This window comes from Dendropsophus ebraccatus, chromosome 8, assembly GCF_027789765.1.
Source record: "Dendropsophus ebraccatus isolate aDenEbr1 chromosome 8, aDenEbr1.pat, whole genome shotgun sequence".
Classification (NCBI taxonomy): domain Eukaryota; kingdom Metazoa; phylum Chordata; class Amphibia; order Anura; family Hylidae; genus Dendropsophus; species Dendropsophus ebraccatus.
In genome coordinates, this window is record NC_091461.1 from 67,727,541 (window position 1) to 67,745,067 (window position 17,527).

At 41.8% G+C, this 17,527-nt stretch overlaps 1 protein-coding gene across 1 annotated transcript in view; it reads right to left on the bottom strand.

The window, feature by feature from the left end:
- The window catches only part of CDH23 (cadherin related 23), a 671,672-nt gene that overhangs the window by 137,673 nt on the left and 516,472 nt on the right, over positions 1 to 17,527 (bottom strand). The window contains exons 27-31 of the mRNA XM_069981852.1: positions 7,874 to 7,934; positions 5,494 to 5,639; positions 5,177 to 5,312; positions 4,415 to 4,803; positions 2,689 to 2,790 (exon numbers count right to left, since the gene is read on the bottom strand). Coding sequence (XP_069837953.1) covers positions 2,689 to 2,790; positions 4,415 to 4,803; positions 5,177 to 5,312; positions 5,494 to 5,639; positions 7,874 to 7,934 — 834 coding nt within the window. The remainder of the gene's footprint in view (positions 1 to 2,688; positions 2,791 to 4,414; positions 4,804 to 5,176; positions 5,313 to 5,493; positions 5,640 to 7,873; positions 7,935 to 17,527) is intronic.

Genomic DNA, 17,527 nt, shown 5'->3' on the forward strand with positions numbered 1-17,527 from the left:
CAGGAAAAACATTTCTTTTTCACCTAACCTATTTATTAAAGGGGTATTTAGATTTTCTTAAAAACGTAAGCAGTGTCCCAGGGCTGTAAAATAACAAAGTAGAGAGTACAGTAGTCACTTCCAGTCCAGCACCAGCTTTCCGTTCTGCCCTGTTACCTGTCTTTACTTACCCTGATGATGCACCTTCCCCACTCTTTTAGTTACATGCCAAACCTGCTGCAGCCCCTGAGACCAATCATTGAGGTTGCAGTAGGTTTGGTGCATCATCAGTAGAGCAGGGAGAGCACAGAGGCCCCAGAGTGCCAGCACCAGACTGCGGGAGGAGAATACTCTCTAATTTGTTATTTTACAGCCCAAGGACATAGCATTTAGCTTTTAAAATAAATCAAAATATCTCTTTAACCTGCTATTCTTTATTTATTCATTGAAAATTGTACCAAAAATAGCCCCCCAGGTGCAGCCCATAACAAGCCAATTGTAATTGCTGGAAGCTTTGTTGTGTTACAAGCAGGAAAGACCGTCACATATGTGTTAATCACACATAATTAACGCAGTAATATATAGTGGGAGAACAGCGTTTTAATAAAGCTAAAGGAAAGACAAACCCATAGAGAGGAAGGTGGATCTGCAAGATTCATTATAACTACATCCTAAAGGAAGTGAGAGGAGGGGAGAGCATGGGAGATAAAGTTATTGTTTGCTATGCCCTGGCATTCAGTATGTTATTGTTACCTCCATCTTTTGTCATGGCTATATAAACTGGTATTCTGTTTTAGTCTGATATGCTGGGGCAGATGCAGACACAGTATTCTGCCTATAATTACACCAATTTAAACAATATTTCTTATCTCTTCTTCAATTGATATGTATAAGAGATCGAAAAAGAAATATAAATATTTTCCTAACTAAAGAAAAGTATTTCCTAGGAATAAATATAATGGTAAATATTGTTATTATAATATGATTTTAAATGTGCCTGGGATAAACATATATTAATAAGGAAATAATATAAGGGCAGAGGAGATGGACACTTTACGGGCCCTTTTACATGGGTTGATAGATCAAATGCTATGATAAAAATCAGCAGGACATCTCTCTGTCTAAATAGGTTATGTGCAGCCATTAACAATGCATGTAAATAGCTGTAAAAAGGATCTAGCAATTGTTGATAGCTGAATACCTGGGCAAGAAGCTATTTGTCCTACCATATCGGCTCTTTAGATATTTGTCTAATCATAGCCAATAAACTTGTTAAACATTCACATCAGGACAAATTCCTGTCATATACACCAAACATAGAGCCCTAAAGGTGCTGTGCAGATAGCTTTATCCATAGCAAAATGTTATCCCAAGTCACCATAGTCATAAGCTTAAACACTTAAAAACTTAACACTTAAAGTGTACCTGTAAAAGTGAAAGTTATGTGCTAATGCCACAATGAATCAAACGCTATCGCTATAAGACAACAAACCTTGACACATTTTCCCAATTAGAGTAAAGGGTTCAACAGGAGGCAAAAATGCATTGACAATACATAGCATGAGCTGAGGCAATAGAGAACCAATAAAAAAAATTGCTGCTGGTCAAAGTCTTTAAGTGTCACTGTTCTTATAAATTCCAAAAAAACAGGAAACAGTCAGAAAACAGGAAATCCTGTGTATCCCAGGTCATCTGAGCGCTCACAGAGAGAAGGCAGTCATGTGATTGACGGACATATTGAGCAGTGACTCTCTGTACTGGCCGGTATTCCTGTGTTTAGTCTGTTTTTTTTTTTTTTTCAACCAGCACAAGTAAGAAAATCTGCCCTCTGGAGACTGGACCTGTATTTTTGATAAGTTCAGCTTTGTTTTACAGCACGATAACCAGTTTTTTTCTTTCTGTTTACGCCGTTCACCACGCGGGAACAATAATGTTATATTTTAATAGATCGGACAATTCCACACGCTACGATATGTAATATGTTTATTTATTATTTTTTTTTTAGATTTTTATTTTAATAATGGGCAAGGGGGTCTTTTAAACTTTTATTGGGAGAGGGTTTATAAGGGTTTTTTTTACTACTTTTTTTTACACTTTTATTCACTGTGAAATATGCAATCATTTGATTGCACATCCTGATCTATGCTATGCCATAGCATAGCATAGATCAGTGTTATCAACGATCTATGTATAGAGCCTGCCTGAGAGACGACTCTAAACATGGATCGCCCATCCGACAGGACGGAGGTAAGGAGCTTACCATCGCCTGTCGCCACATGGCTGAGGGGGTCCCGATTACTCAGTGACAGATCCTTGTTCTGTCACTGAGCACCTTAAACACCGCAATCGCTGTAGATCACAGTGTATAAGGAGTTAATTAGAGTCGGCTGAGGGTTCGCAGCTGACTCTCATTACCTGCAGCCTCAGACACAGATGAGAGCAGGATCGCTCTCTCTGCAGCGGTCCCGCTCTCATCAGGAAACCCCTCATTGTCAGGAACGTAAATACACATTCCTACTGCAGGAGGTATGTGCAGTAGGAAAGTATATATACAAATTGCTGATGCGAAGGGGTTGATTTATAAATATATAGTTATTTATATTTAGGAGGAATAAAAGTAGAAGTAGACTTTTTCTGTATACACACACACATACTGTATATATATTAAAAATCCAATGTTAGTGGGCGGTAAATAAACATTAGACTCACCACAGTTGTCTCCAGCTTGGGTCCTCCATCATCTGCTACTACGGTTAAGGAATAAAAGTCTCCCTTCTCACGATCTACTAAACCTTTCACAGTTATTGCCCCCTGTGGTTAACACAAATGTAAATAATCCAATTAACAAATATAATATATATTTTTTAAACTCACAAAACATAGCACAACAGCACATCATGTATCCAAGAAAGAATACAGTAGCATCACACAGGGTGTGCTAGAAAATCAATTTCTGCATTATTTGTCTGCACTCTACTTAAAATAAAATGTATTAGTATTTACAATTACAGAATGTATATTGTTATTTTTACAAATACCAGCTTATCAAAGGTGAGACTTAAGGGGGTACTCAGGTAATCTGGTAACAAAGAAGGAAAATATGAAGGTGCATATAGCATTGCTTTCCTATCTGCCCTACTTCTGAAACCAACATTTATTTTTATTTTGAGGGTCTTAGTTCTGCATTTAATTGTCCTGGTTGCTTAGTATTACAATTCCCAGAATGCATTGATTTCCCTCAGCTTTTCATGGAAGCCCATACCTGCTGCAGAACATGTTATTTTACAACAAACATTAGTGAGGCTACAGCACCTGCTGCATTTATTCCATCTGCTGGGGCATCATCATTAAACACTCTTCATTCCAATTAAATATCCCAATACAGATATGTATCACAGTAAGATGTATGCTGTAGGGGCTGCCCGAGATGATATTACTAAGGGGCGTGGATACAGCTCAAAAAGAAGTTCCAGCTAAGTTTCCTGTGACATCACAGGATAATGCATTGTCTCAGAACAGAGGGGAAAGCTGGAGACGATACCATATTGTGTAGTTCTTGCACTTTAAAGTGTACCTGTCATTTTACAAAACTCGTGACATGTCATAGAGACATGTCAAAAGTTTTGATCGGTCTGGGTCTGAGTGCTCAGACCCGCACCGATAGAGTAGGGAGAGGACGGCAGCTGCATGCGTCCTCTCCCCGCTCTGAGTTTAAAAAAGAATTGGGCTCCATAGGATCCCATTATGGGTCTGACTCTTTTTTAAAAAATTCAGATCGGGGAGTAGACGCACTACAGCATGTCTCCTCCCCACTCGGTACAGATCTGAACACTCAGACCCGGATCGACCAAAACTTTTGACATGTGTCTATGACATGTCAAAAGTTTTGTATAACAACTGGTACACTTTAAAGAAGTGAACCAATGTAAAGTCGCCCAAACTTATTTACAAGTAGCCTATGGTTGTTAGACTATGCAAAGTCTTTAAGAAAAGAATGTCCCCAAAAATGGGGTAAAATGTGTATAGCTGTGTTTGCTAAATAGTACCAATCATTGATTCAATATTATTCAGCCGTCAAGCTACTTCTAATATGTGAATCCAAAGAGCAAACAGCCCTCACCCAATGTTGAGGACATTGAACACGCACTATTTCCCCTGATAGCAGTTCACCATGAACCCCATGTTGCACGGATCCTCCTTGTGGTCTATAGGAAATTACCCATTAACTAATAACATTCCTATGCTCAAAGGGTTTACTTTTTATTGTTAAACCAACTTAATGCACTGGTATACACCCCAAAGATCAGGTAGAGGCACTGTCTGTCAGTTCTAAATGGGTAAAAATGGCCATGGCCAACATACAGTAAAATATGAAGGCTCATTTAAGTATAAGACAACCAGCAATAATGCATTGTAATAATGAACATCTACTTACTGTGATTTTATCAATTTTGAAAAGCTCCAAGGCTTGGGCATTTGTGTTCTGGTCAAATCGATACGTGAGCTGGTTCAAGTTGTCAATAGATCGAGCCTGTACACGAACCACTTCTGTGCCTGTGGCAATGTTCTCTAAAATCACCGCCTCATATCTGCTGCTAGAAAACTGAACAATTTCATCAGGTTCATTCATCAAAGTGACATAGATTGTGCAAAAACCACGGTTGTATGGTGGAGCTTGATCGGTGGCTGACACATTCATAGTGTAGCTTGTCTTCGTCTCATAGTCAAGGTAATCTATAGTGGTCAGCAAGCCAGTGCTTCCATCAATCTCAAACTTTCCATCAGAACCTGAAAGTATCTTGTAGAAAACTATCCCACCATCACCTGCGGGGAATCAATAGGAGGTAATTAGGTGCACAACTAAAAAAAAATGAGTAGTAGTTTACCTAAGGGTATAGTCACATACTGTATGTTCATAATTTTGTCTGTAGTTGTGTAAACAAGGGGAAAATGTTCACAGTTTTATATGGAGTTTTGTGGTTTGTCTGTTATACTCAGTAGACAAATACTAATACAAAAACAATGTTATCAGGAACAAGGCACATCATACATGATGTACATATCACATATGTAAAAAGTGTTTTCAAAGCCCATAGTGTGGGATTTTTAAAAAATATTTCTCACTACTTTGTCACAATTGTAGAAAAAAAATGCAGATATGCTATAAAGATATATCTTAATATTTTGTCATAAGTACCTGTGTCCCGATCAGTAGCCCTAACAACAGTAACAGAAGTACCAATCCCTACGGTTTCTCGAAGGCCAAGGCGACTATATTGCCGTTGTGTGAAGACAGGCAGTTCATCATTGACATCGTCTACATAAACAATTACCTGGAGAAACAGAAATGTGGTTATGGATTTTTATGGCAAGGCATCTGCTATTATTAGGCTCATTCAAAGACTTGTTTATAACTGTTTGGTTATTAATTCCCCAATTCCTTTATAAAGAGCAGGACAGCATATAATAAACAACATATTCTCCTATCTGCATTATGTAGGATGTCTTTCTTACCCTCACAGAACTTCTCATAGGTCCTTGATCACTGTTATATGCCTCCACCACCAAAACGTGTGAGGAATTGGTTTCTCGGTCCAAACTGAGCGGACCTCTCATAAGTAGCCCAGTGCTTACATCAATTCGAAAATTCCTGTCATTTCCTACAATTGAAAGACACACAAAGGTATATATATATATATATATATATATATATATATATATATATATATATGCAGGATTATCAGCTCTGAAGGATAATTTGATTTGTAAATGCTTCACATGTGTTTGTGATAGTATTCTGAGCTATAGATGTCCATTTAATAGAATGTTCTTACTTCTCCTCGTGATATGTAACCAATGGTGAGGGCACATGGGGAATGGGGAATTCGTTCCAGGTTCCTTTTTTTTCCTTTTCATATAAATATATGCTCGTACCATGTGTGAGAAGGTACAAGGTGTCATAGTAGATGACAGATACGTGTCATGGATGGTGCCTGGCCTCGGTGAAGTGAGCTGGTAGCTTTTGTCAGTAACCCTAGGTTACTGACATTTTTTGTTGAATAGCATGGCTGTTTGCACAGCTGATCCGGGCCGGCCTTTCACTGGAGCAGTCTTATGGTGCGTTTACACAGAGAGATTTATCTGACAGATTTCTGAAGCCAAAGCCAGGAACAGACTATAAACAGGGTGCAGGTCATAAAGGAAAGACTGATAATTCCCTGTCTTTTCAAGTCCATTCCTGACTTTGGCTTCCAAAATTGGTCAGATAAATCTGCCTGTGTAAACGTACCATTAGAGCTGGGTGGGATGACTGCTCCCATGTATTCCAGGCCGGGTTTTCTGTGGCTGGATAAAATCCAGGTAGCTCAGCAGAGCTGAGGGGGTGGTTCCAAGTCTGGAGTTTGTTGGACTTGCAGCAGTGTCAGCTGGGAAGCTGGTGGGTGTCTGGAAGCTGTGCCATCCCACCTTACCACATCCTAGCGGGTGAACCCGCAACTGAAAAGGACCTGTGAGTTTGTGACGTCCACTTGGACTTTATATTCTCTTTTGCTGAAGTCAAGCCATTAGTGTTTTTAGTTCTGCTGTACCTTCTATGCTGGAAATAAAAGGACTGCTGTTTGGCTAAACTGCATATTGAGAAAGACTTTTATATTGCCATTTGAACTCATCCCCACACATGTTATGTTATACCTAATGAGGAGGGCAGTGGACCCTCAAAATGTGTTACATCTGAAATAAAAGCAAGTTAAAACACTATGCAAGAGCCAGGTGTCATCTTCATGATTGGGAGAAAGACACTGGGCCTGGTTCCACCGGATTGGCGCCAAATAAAATCCACCGCTCTTTGTGCCAACTCTCAATATAATCTTTGTCATTTTTTATTTTCTAACTTGTCAGCAATGTTTTTTTGTCTGTCTTTTACTTGTTGATGGGGGGAAAAAAAGAAAAGAAGGTGGGCACCCCTGTGCGCAGGTTTTACACATTGTGCAATGCCTTATTTCCACTTGCAGTGATAGTTCAGCACAATTGAACATTTATTACCGGGATCGCCCACATACTGCAGCTGTCTCAGCCAGAATAAATAGAAAATGATGGTTGGGAATACCATCCTGTGTCACATGTTGCTAAGTTGAAGGGGGAAAATCCTGTAAGGGGGGGTGACAATTTAGAAACTTGCCATCTTGGAACCACGTTGACATTTTCAAATGGAAAGGGGTGCATGTGACATATGTATCTCATAATAAAATTGATAAGGAATTCAAATCTATGCTAACATTTTCATGAGAAAATTATTAACAATGGGGGAGATTTATTAAACATGGTGTAAAGTAGAACTAGCTCAGTTGCCCCTAGCAACCAATAAGATTCCACTTTTCATTCCTCACAGTCTCTTTGGAAAATTAGAAGTGGAATCTGGTTGCTAGGGGCAACTGAGCCAGTTTCACTTTACACCATGTTTGATAAATCTCCCCCAATGTTCCTATCCCCTACAGTACATGCTCAATGTGCTACCATTGTTTTAAACGGTTAAAGGTACCTCCCATACAAATCATGCTAAGCTTTCATGCCTATGGGAAGGTTGGGAACGATAACTTTTGGCCAAATGAACATCTATCCAAAAGCTAAGTGTACGGGCACTCTAAAGCTCCAGTACTGTCTGGTAAAGTTCAGCCAACAATTTTCTCCCATGTCACCATGTCTCCCTAAAAACATGGATGCACAGGTTGTCCAAGAATGCAGGTTTATAAACTTAGGTATGAACAAAGAAATTGTCATGTTGAAATCCAAAATGTCTGATTTTCTGACAACAGCCATGGATGGGCAGTATGGGTGCACATACATTTACTTGACATACTTTACATTTACTAAAGATTTTTTTTTTTTTTTTACTTACCACTGATAATACGATACCAAACTCTCCCGTTCTCCCCCTCATCTGCATCAGTGGCATCCAACTAAAAAAAAGGAATAGATAATCCCTAAATTTGATTTGAGATTTCTGTAACAAAACTGATCTGAGAACCAAATTGTACAGATACTATTCAGTAATAAAACACATGCAATAAAACAGAACAATACAGTCTGGGCTGTATGTATACATTCTGAGATTTTCTCATCTATGCTGAAACTCACATTGTATAGTATTCAGGTGGTCACACTTTCCACACTAGGTTCATGTCGCTTCTTGCCTCTCTGACACAGATTACACTGCAGTGTTTTTATCTGATGGCAGAGACACCTGAGCTTACAGAAGACTATACCCTGCATGGGAGGGAGGGGGGGTGTCAGGACTTCTCTAACCATCCCAGTAAAAATCCATGCCCAGAAAAAAGGCTTAAAGGCTTATTGAACTAAGTTCACTGAGAACACCCAGCTTTAATCTCATGGTGAGATCCAGAGTTTTACCAGCTATGTGCCTACAATATTTAAAATGCTGAAAAATAAATAAAGTTGCTAAATATTCGTTGAACTGAGTTGACACTACGTTTTTGCAATCCATTTTTTCCATCCGTTTGTTGCAAAAAACAGATGAAAAATGGATGGAAAAAGCAGATGCATGTGTGTGCATCCGTTTTGATCCATTTTTTTATTTAATTCCTTTATTAAAAAAAACAGAGGATCCGTTTTTTTTTCATGGACACAAAAATGAGGTTTACTATGTTTTTGTGTACATTAAAAAAAATGGATCAGTTTTGATCTGTTGTTTTTATTTTTTATAATGGAATTCAATGGAAAAACGCATTAAAATGGATGCAAAAAACGGATGAAAAAAAATGGATTGCAAAAATGTAGTGTGAACCCATCCTAACACTGATTGTTCATTTACAATGGACAATTATCTTTACACTTGTATTAGTATGAAAATAAATTGTGTTTGTAAAATATAAACTGACGTTTAGACATGAGTCTAAAGACTTATTAAGAAATTAGGCCCCACCCCCTGTTCCCAGCCGCATTCAGGTGTACTGTAGATTTGAATCATAATCTATGCTAGGTGTAAATCATGAAAAATGAGGCCCAGAAGGAGGTGCAATTAACAATATTTTTTATCAAATTGCATAATTATGGTAAAATAGCATTATTTTTGCTACAAATCTGTCAAAATTGCTGTGAAGGTATAGCTATTTTACCACAAACTGTGCAATTTGCAGAAGAACAGCGCTAATTAAACACTATGAGACAGATTTATTAAGGAGTTTAAGATATACACTGGTGTAAACTGCCCACAGCAACCAGTTACAGCTCCTCTTTCATTTTACCAGAACTTAGAGCTGAGCTGTAATTGGTTGCTATGTGCAGTTTACACTAGTGTATATTTTACACCTATTGATAAATCTCCCCCTATGTGTGAACATAGCCTTATGAAGTTTTGTTTTCCCCCCTCTGATACATGTATATGTTACAGCTGAAGTTAGGAAGCAGATCTAATGCAGTTGTGACTATCTGTGTTACCACACTGACATCTGCTTTAAATTCCAATCATTCACCCGGGTAGGTGCCAGGACCAGGCCCGGACTGGTAATCTGGCAAGGCGGGCAAATGCCCGCTGGGCTGGCCGGATTACCAGTCCGTGGGCCGCCCAGGCTGCATGATGGCAAAAAAAAAAAAAAAACACCGCTGCGGCCCGCTTCTTTCTGCGCATCCGCTCGGCCGGCCCCTGCCCGCTTCTGACATGCTCCTCCAATCTAATCAACGTGGAGCAGGAGCGTGGGGCTGATGCGGCGGCCCCTCGTTAATAGGAGGAGCATGTCAGGAGGGGGCAGGGGCGGGTCAGCCGGGCCGAGGTGAGCGGGCTGTGGTAGCGGGAGGGGGCTGCGGTGGCATGTCTCCCCCCCCCCCGCCTGATCCCTCTAAGTGCCGAGTCCACAGACGTGCCGCGTGCAGGCACGTCTGCAGCCACCTCCACCAGGCCCCCAGCGGTGACGTCACTTCCCTGACGCGCCGCAGAGGACCTGGAGGAGAGAGAGGAGCCGCCGCCGCGCTGCAGCTGTGGACCGAAGATCCAGGCCGAGGAAGAAGCTGCTGGGGAGCGAGGTAAGGTGAGAATGTTTGTTTGTTTTTTTGTCTGTTTTTTTTAAAGCCCTTCACATGTGGCCACATATCGGGAGGGGGGAGACACGCAGGGGGGCTATTCTATGGGGGGGGGGGGGGGGGTGCAGGGGGGCTATACTATTGGGGGGATGCAGGGGGGGGGCTATTCTATATGGGGGGATGTAAGGAGGCTATTCTATATGGGGGGATGTAAGGGGGCTATTCTATATGGGGGGATGTAAGGGGGCTATTCTATATGGGGGGATGTAAGGGGGCTATTCTATGGGGGGGGTGCAGGGGGGCTATACTATTGGGGGGATGCAGGGGGGGGCTATTCTATATGGGGGGATGTAAGGGGGCTATTCTATATGGGGGGATGTAAGGGGGCTATTCTATATGGGGGGATGTAAGGGGGCTATTCTATATGGGGGGATGTAAGGGGGCTATTCTATATAGCGGGATGTAAGGGGGCTATTCTATATAGGGGGATGTAAGGGGGCTATTCTATATAGCGGGATGTAAGGGGGCTATTCTATATAGGGGGATGTAAGGGGGCTATTCTATATGGGGGGATGTAAGGGGGCTATTCTATATAGGGGGATGTAAGGGGGCTATTCTATATAGGGGGATGTAAGGGGGCTATTCTATATGGGGGGATGTAAGGGGGCTATTCTATACGGGGTGATGTAAGGGGGCTATTCTATATAGGGGGATGTAAGGGGGCTATTCTATACGGGGTGATGTAAGGGGGCTATTCTATATGGGGGGATGTAAGGGGGCTATTCTATATAGGGGGATGTAAGGGGGCTATTCTATATAGGGGGATGTAAGGGGGCTATTCTATATAGGGGGATGTAAGGGGGCTATTCTATATAGGGGGATGTAAGGGGGCTATTCTATATAGGGGGATGTAAGGGGGCTATTCTATATAGGGGGATGTAAGGGGGCTATTCTATACGGGGTGATGTAAGGGGGCTATTCTATACAGGGGGATGTAAAGGGGCTATTCTATATGGGGGGATGTAAGGGGGCTATTCTGTATGGGGGGCTGTAAGGAGGCTATTCTATATGGGGGGATGTAAGGGCGCTATTCTGTATTGGGGATGCAAGGGGGACTATTCTATATGGGGGGATGTACAGCAGGGGGGCTATTTTATATTGGGGGATGCAAGGGGGGCTATTCTATATGGGGGGATGCAGGGAGGGCTATTCTATATGGGGGGATGCAGGGGGCTATTCTACATGGGGGGATGCAGGGAGGGCTATTCAATATGGGGGGATGCACAAGGGGCTATTCTATATGGGGGGATGCAGGGAGGGCTATTCTATATGGGGGGATGCAGGGGGCTATTCTATATGGGGGATGCAGGGGGGCTATTCTATATGGGGGGATGCACAGGGGGCTATTCTATATGGGGGGATGCAGGGGGGCTATTCTATATGGGGGGATGCAGGGGGGCTATTCTATATGGGGGGATGCAGGGAGGGCTATTCTATATGGGGGGATGCACAGGGGGCTATTCTATATGGGGGGATGCAGGGAGGGCTATTCTATATGGGGGGATGCACAGGGGGCTATTCTATATGGGGGGATGCAGGGGGGCTATTCTATATGGGGGGATGCACAGGGGGCTATTCTATATGGGGGGATGCAGGGGGGCTATTCTATATGGGGGGATGCAGGGGGGCTATTCTATATGGGGGGATGCAGGGGGGGCTATTCTATATGGGGGATGTACAGCATGGGGGGCTATTCTATATGGGGGGATGCAGGGGGGGCTATTCTATATTGGGGGATGTACAGCAGGGGGGCTATTCTATATTGGGGGATGCAGGGGGGGGCTATTCTATATTGGGGGATGTATAGATGAGGATGTTGCTGGAGCAAGAAGCCTAAAATGTCTGTCTGACAGATCCCGTGGAGAGGAGTCATGGCCAGAGAAGTCTTCATGATGGCCGGAGCCAGATGGAGAAGAAAAGGAAAAGTGTACGTCTCGTCATGCAGAGAAGACGTCTACTGTGAGTTACAGGATGTAATTGCACTATAATAACTTATCAGGTCTGCAGAACCTTTATACAGCTGGGATCTACCTAAGTATCAGGGGTGTCAAACTCTGGCCCTCCAGGTGTTGCAAAACTACAATTCCCAACATGCTTTAGCTGTCCAGGCATGATGGGGATTGTAGTTTTGTAACAGCTGGAGGGACGGAGTTTGACAACTGTGTTCTATGGTCACTGCTTTGGGAGAATATTGGCCATTATAGAGTGGCTGTTATTTGGTGACAGTATAGTGGTATTATCCAGTCACCGTATGGTGGGAGTAGTGGGCATGGTGTGATGGTATTACTCGTATTATTGGTAATATTAGTGTTTTATATAGTGGATTGTATTCAGTCACAGTATAGCGGTATTAGTCATTGTGTGGTGGTAATGGCAGTGCTTATGGTGTAGTGATATTATTTGTTACTTATATACTGGTAGTTTTGGAGAGAGATACAAGATAGATAGAGAGAGAGATAAATAGGAGATAGATAGGAGATAGAGAGAGAGATAGGAAATAGAGAGAGAGAGAGATAAATAAATAGGAGATAGGAGATAGATAGATAGATAGATAATAGATAGGAGATAGAGAGAGAGAGAGATAGATAGGAAATAGAGAGAGAGAGAGATAAATAAATAGGAGATAGATAGATAGATAAGAGAGAGAGAGAGAGAGAGAGAGAGAGAGAGAGATAAATAGGAGATAGATAGATAGATAGATAGATAGATAGATAGATAGATAGATAGATAGTGGATGGATGGATAAATAGGAGATAGATAGATAGATAGATAGATAGATAGATAGATAGATAGATAAGAGAGAGAGAGAGAAATAGGAGATAGATATCCCATAGGAAATAGCTATGTAGCAGCTTATTTTGTAGCTTTGATTACATATTTGTAGCAGACACATTTTAATAGTTAAAAGCTTACTACTTATACTGCCATTATATGGAGTGCAGACATAGTCAGGATAAAAAGGATTTAAAAAATATGGTAACTTTTATCCAAAAACAGCACTACCCTCTCCTCAGACTGTGTATGGTTATTACAACTTGGCTCCATTCACTTCAATGGAACTGAGCTGCAATACCTCACACAAACTGAAGAAGAGTGTGGTGCTGTTTCTGGAAAAAGGTGGCCATGTTTTTCTCCTTTAAAGGGAATCTGTGAGGTCCATACCATATCTAGGGCTGTAGATCTCAGCAGACAGGTGTGAGGGAGATATCACTGACAGGACCTTTAGTCCAGTGTAAACCTTTATAATTGTCCTTTTCATTACCAACTAAAGTTTCATAAAAGCAGTGGCAGCAGCCCCAACCTATACGTCCATCAGTCAGATCAGGAAGGGGCGGGGGCAGAAGGTGCTGCGGTGGCTCCACCTCTGTGACACTTCAGCTGGTAATGAAAATAATGATTACAAAGGTTTACAATGGACTAAAGGTCCAGTCCCTGACCTGTACGCTGGGATCTACAGCTGTGTACCTGGTATAGATCTCACAGGTTCCCTTTAAGGGCACGTTCATACCTAATCCAATGCAGATTTGAAGCTTCTGATTTAATCAGTTGAAATGAATGCATAAATATGCTGCATCAACTCCACAGCAGTTATATCATTATTTTTGTGTGCTGGTGGTGGGTTCACATGTTTAAGGGAGTAGTGGGGAGACGGCTAAATGAAGCAGAATTTGCTACAGTGCGGATTTTACACGGCTATCCATGATATGGTATGTGGGCTGCTGGGGTTTGATTGCCAGGGCTGACTTTAAGTCCCAGTCCGGCCCTGGCCAGGACAGTCACATTGTTATGTATTATTTCAGGGTTATCCCAAAAGACCATCAGCTGTACACAAATGCTAGTAGGAAAGCTCCAAAGAAAACATTACAGACCTTGTTTTTTATTCTCTACTAGACATAAGTCGGTATTGCCCTCTAGTGTCACTTTATGATATACCACTATTCTAATACTTCCATTTTACCTAACAAAATTTATATTGATTTTTATGGTGGGCATATAATTCTGTTGCTGTAAAAATGGTCTCCTCTCACTCTCTGGCAGTTGCAGCAGGGTACTAGCCAGGCTCCTGATGGCAGAGCCTCATGATCAGGCTGAGCACTGCTTGGAAAAATTGTTATGGCCTTGCCCATCACCCCAAGCTGGCTTTTTAATAATTTTCTGATCCTATTACTAAATATGCACATTGTCATGTAATTCTCATAACATAAAGCCCACTGCAGCCTTCTCTATGTCTGTACTATTCAGTCCTCCTCTCACCTCTACTTTAGACTTCATATATAAATGAGCTCTCCTTTCATATGTTCATTTTTTCCTTCAGTGGGTATCCTTTCCCTTAGGAAAAATATACTGTCCCTATGAGTAGATTCAACCCTGTAAATGTAAATGAGGAAGACAAATGATCAAATATTCTTTTATGATGAAAGATTACTGTTTTGCTCGCTAGGTGAAGACAGTAGTGGCAAGAGCAGATTTTTTTTCCTATTATTTTTTTATGCCAAATCCCAACATAATAGGTATCCTTCAGAGATGAAATAAACAGCATGGCAAGTAGCGCAGGTACAGTCAGCAATCCAGGTAGGCAACTGGAAAGTCAGTACAATACAAGATAGCAGAATCAGAGACCTTTGCAATGCACATTAGGATCCAACATCGCTCAGGATGTTGGGCAGATGCCCCTTAAATAAACAGAAGATGCCAAGCATGGATAGGTAGTGGAATAGTTAGTAATGCATGCACTGGCACTCAGTCAGCCCCGATATCTTACACTCGGATTTGCAGAAGCTGGCAACTGACGAAGAGTGGGGCACAGGGCAAGGACTGGAGGAGGACAGTGAGCCAGCGGGGTCCAGCCATCAAGAACACAGCAGGAACCAAGGTAGGGAACAGGCATTGTGCAGCAGGAACAGAACTACCTCCATGCTGCCACATCAGGAGGCCCGTTACTATAAAGGTCTGGGCTTCCTGAGATAATATCACTTGCAGCACCCAGTGGCCCCATAAATGCTCATAGTTAAACGTGGGCCTCTGATTGACAGGGCAAGGTACCTACATGGTGGGTGGGGAGAAGAGAAGGTAAAATTACAGGGAATTGCCTACATGGGGGGGGGGGGATTAATTTACAGTGGGATGTTTACAGGGGGAAGGGGGTTAACTTACATGGCACCTACATGGGGGAGGGGATTCATTTACACATCTGTGAACTATGGTATGAGGGATTTACCCATTGAAAGACCATTGGGTTTAGGGCCCCCAGTGTTGCTATATAATTTTAGTATTCCCTAGAAGACGTAGTATATCTTTAAATAAAACAAAGATACATAGGAGATTAGTAGGGCATTAATGGAGGTTCCAACATGAAGTCACTGTCATGGGGCACACATTCGCTGTTCTCTATAATGCTACAGAGTAGGGTATAGCTTTAAACTGTCCAGAATTGAGACTTTGACTGTCTTAATGGACCAACCATCCGTCCTAATGGGCCAGCCTAGAGTGTTTTGATAACTGTACCATCCCAGGGCTGTTCTAAATGTGGAAATTATGCTCTTGACGAGAAAGCAGATAGTGTCCTGACGAATTTCCTATGAAATCTGGATCAGGGCAAAAGTGAGTTTTTGGACACTCTATGGTGAAACATGATGTCCCAGAAGTCCTGAATTGATTTTCGTTCTACAGATTATGAGGGTCGCCTAATGGCTTTAAAGTGTACCTGTGACTAAAAATAAAGTTTTACATGTCGTTTGACTTGTCAAAAGTTAGAGCGAATCTCCCTACTGACACCGGCAATGTATGGGCCTGATGAAGAGGACACACCCTCAAAATGTGTAGTCCTAATAAAAGTCTAAGCATTTATACTATGACTACCATCTTCCTTAATGCGGTAGCAGATGTCCTCACTGATCAGCACCCTAATATTCCAGGTTTTCTTCTTGCCAGTGGACTCCCATCTGTGCATTCTGCTCCTGTATCTTGTCACCAGTCATCTGGTTCCGTGGAAGAGCAGCAGACGGATGCTATTTCCCCATGCTTCTGGCAGTGCTGTGCTTGGAGCATGAACGCCTAAGGTGAGAGGTATTACACACAGTATATCTATCACTTACATCCTTTCTGCGGTATCACACTATGTGTGCCCCATGGTGTATTTTGTCTAATTTCAGTGCAAGGATTTCATCCCAGTATCTATCAATAGTCAGGGTACCATTGGCTATACCTGAAGGATATGCCTCCCCAGTTCACCACTGACCCACCACCAAACCAGTCATGGTGGATGATGTTACAGGCAGAATAACATTAATTGTGGCATCTCTGGACTATTTTAAATCACATGTGCTCAGTTTAAACCTGTTTCCATTTGGACAAAATTGGGTGCCAATGGAAGACTTGCCATTTTCACCATTTTTTGCTAATTGCCAATCAAGATGTGAGCAGAGGTCCTATTAGAAGACATCAGACTCTCTTTCCACCCTCATGAACTCTGATTCTAACACTTTGGTCAGTTACAAGCACACAAGTAGCCTGCTGGAAGTAACTTTGCAGTGGTCTGACAGTGTTACTCCTGTTGCTCCTTACACCAAGGAGCAAATATTGGTCCTGCTGTTGGGTTCATGCCCTCCTTGGGCAATGGTGCTCTGGTATCTGCTCCATGCTCTTGACTCTGTGCTGGGAGACACAGCAATTGTTTGTGGCCACCATCTGCAAAACTATTCCCTTTTCAAGTTTTTCTTGTTGTTGCCTCTCCAGTGTACCTGTTGTCACTTCTTAACTGGACAGATTGATTTTCCTTAAATTTAGTTGGCTTGGTGTTATGCCTAAAGGGATCCTGTCATCACTTTTATGGTGGCTCAACCACTAGTCATGAATTCTTTAGTCTAATGCCCCATTCACACTACGCTTGGAAATTTTTCCAGGCTGCGCAAAAACTTGACTTGATGAATTATGAAAAATTTTTTGTGTGCTTGTCCAATTTTTCAGCTTACAAACTTGGCTAAAAAAAACACGCTAGGCTAGGAGTGTAGGGCTGCTATGCAATTTTTTGGGGAAGAAAAAACAAAAATTGCAAGTAATAAATATGGCTAATTAAGTAGCTAACATGAAATTATGCCACCTGTAGGCAAAAAATATATTTTTAAAAAAGGGGTAGCCAGTGTAAACTGATCAAAAGTAGAGCAAACATCTTAATAAATGTTGCTTAAAATTTCATGCTGTGTGTAAAAACCCCAAATTAGTGCAAAGAGAATGATAAATGTGCCCCTAAATGTTTAATAAATACAACAGTAATAATAACAGTTTTTTTACCAATTGTCCCCATCCTAATAAAATATGTGAAAAGAGTCTGTGGAGTCTCATTTAAAGGTCTCAAAAAACAGGACTATCCAGATATACCCTTATGGAAGGTCCTATTTAAGGGGTGGCTCCTGTAAGTACACCACCAAAACCAACATATTAAGTGGCCCTTTCAGTC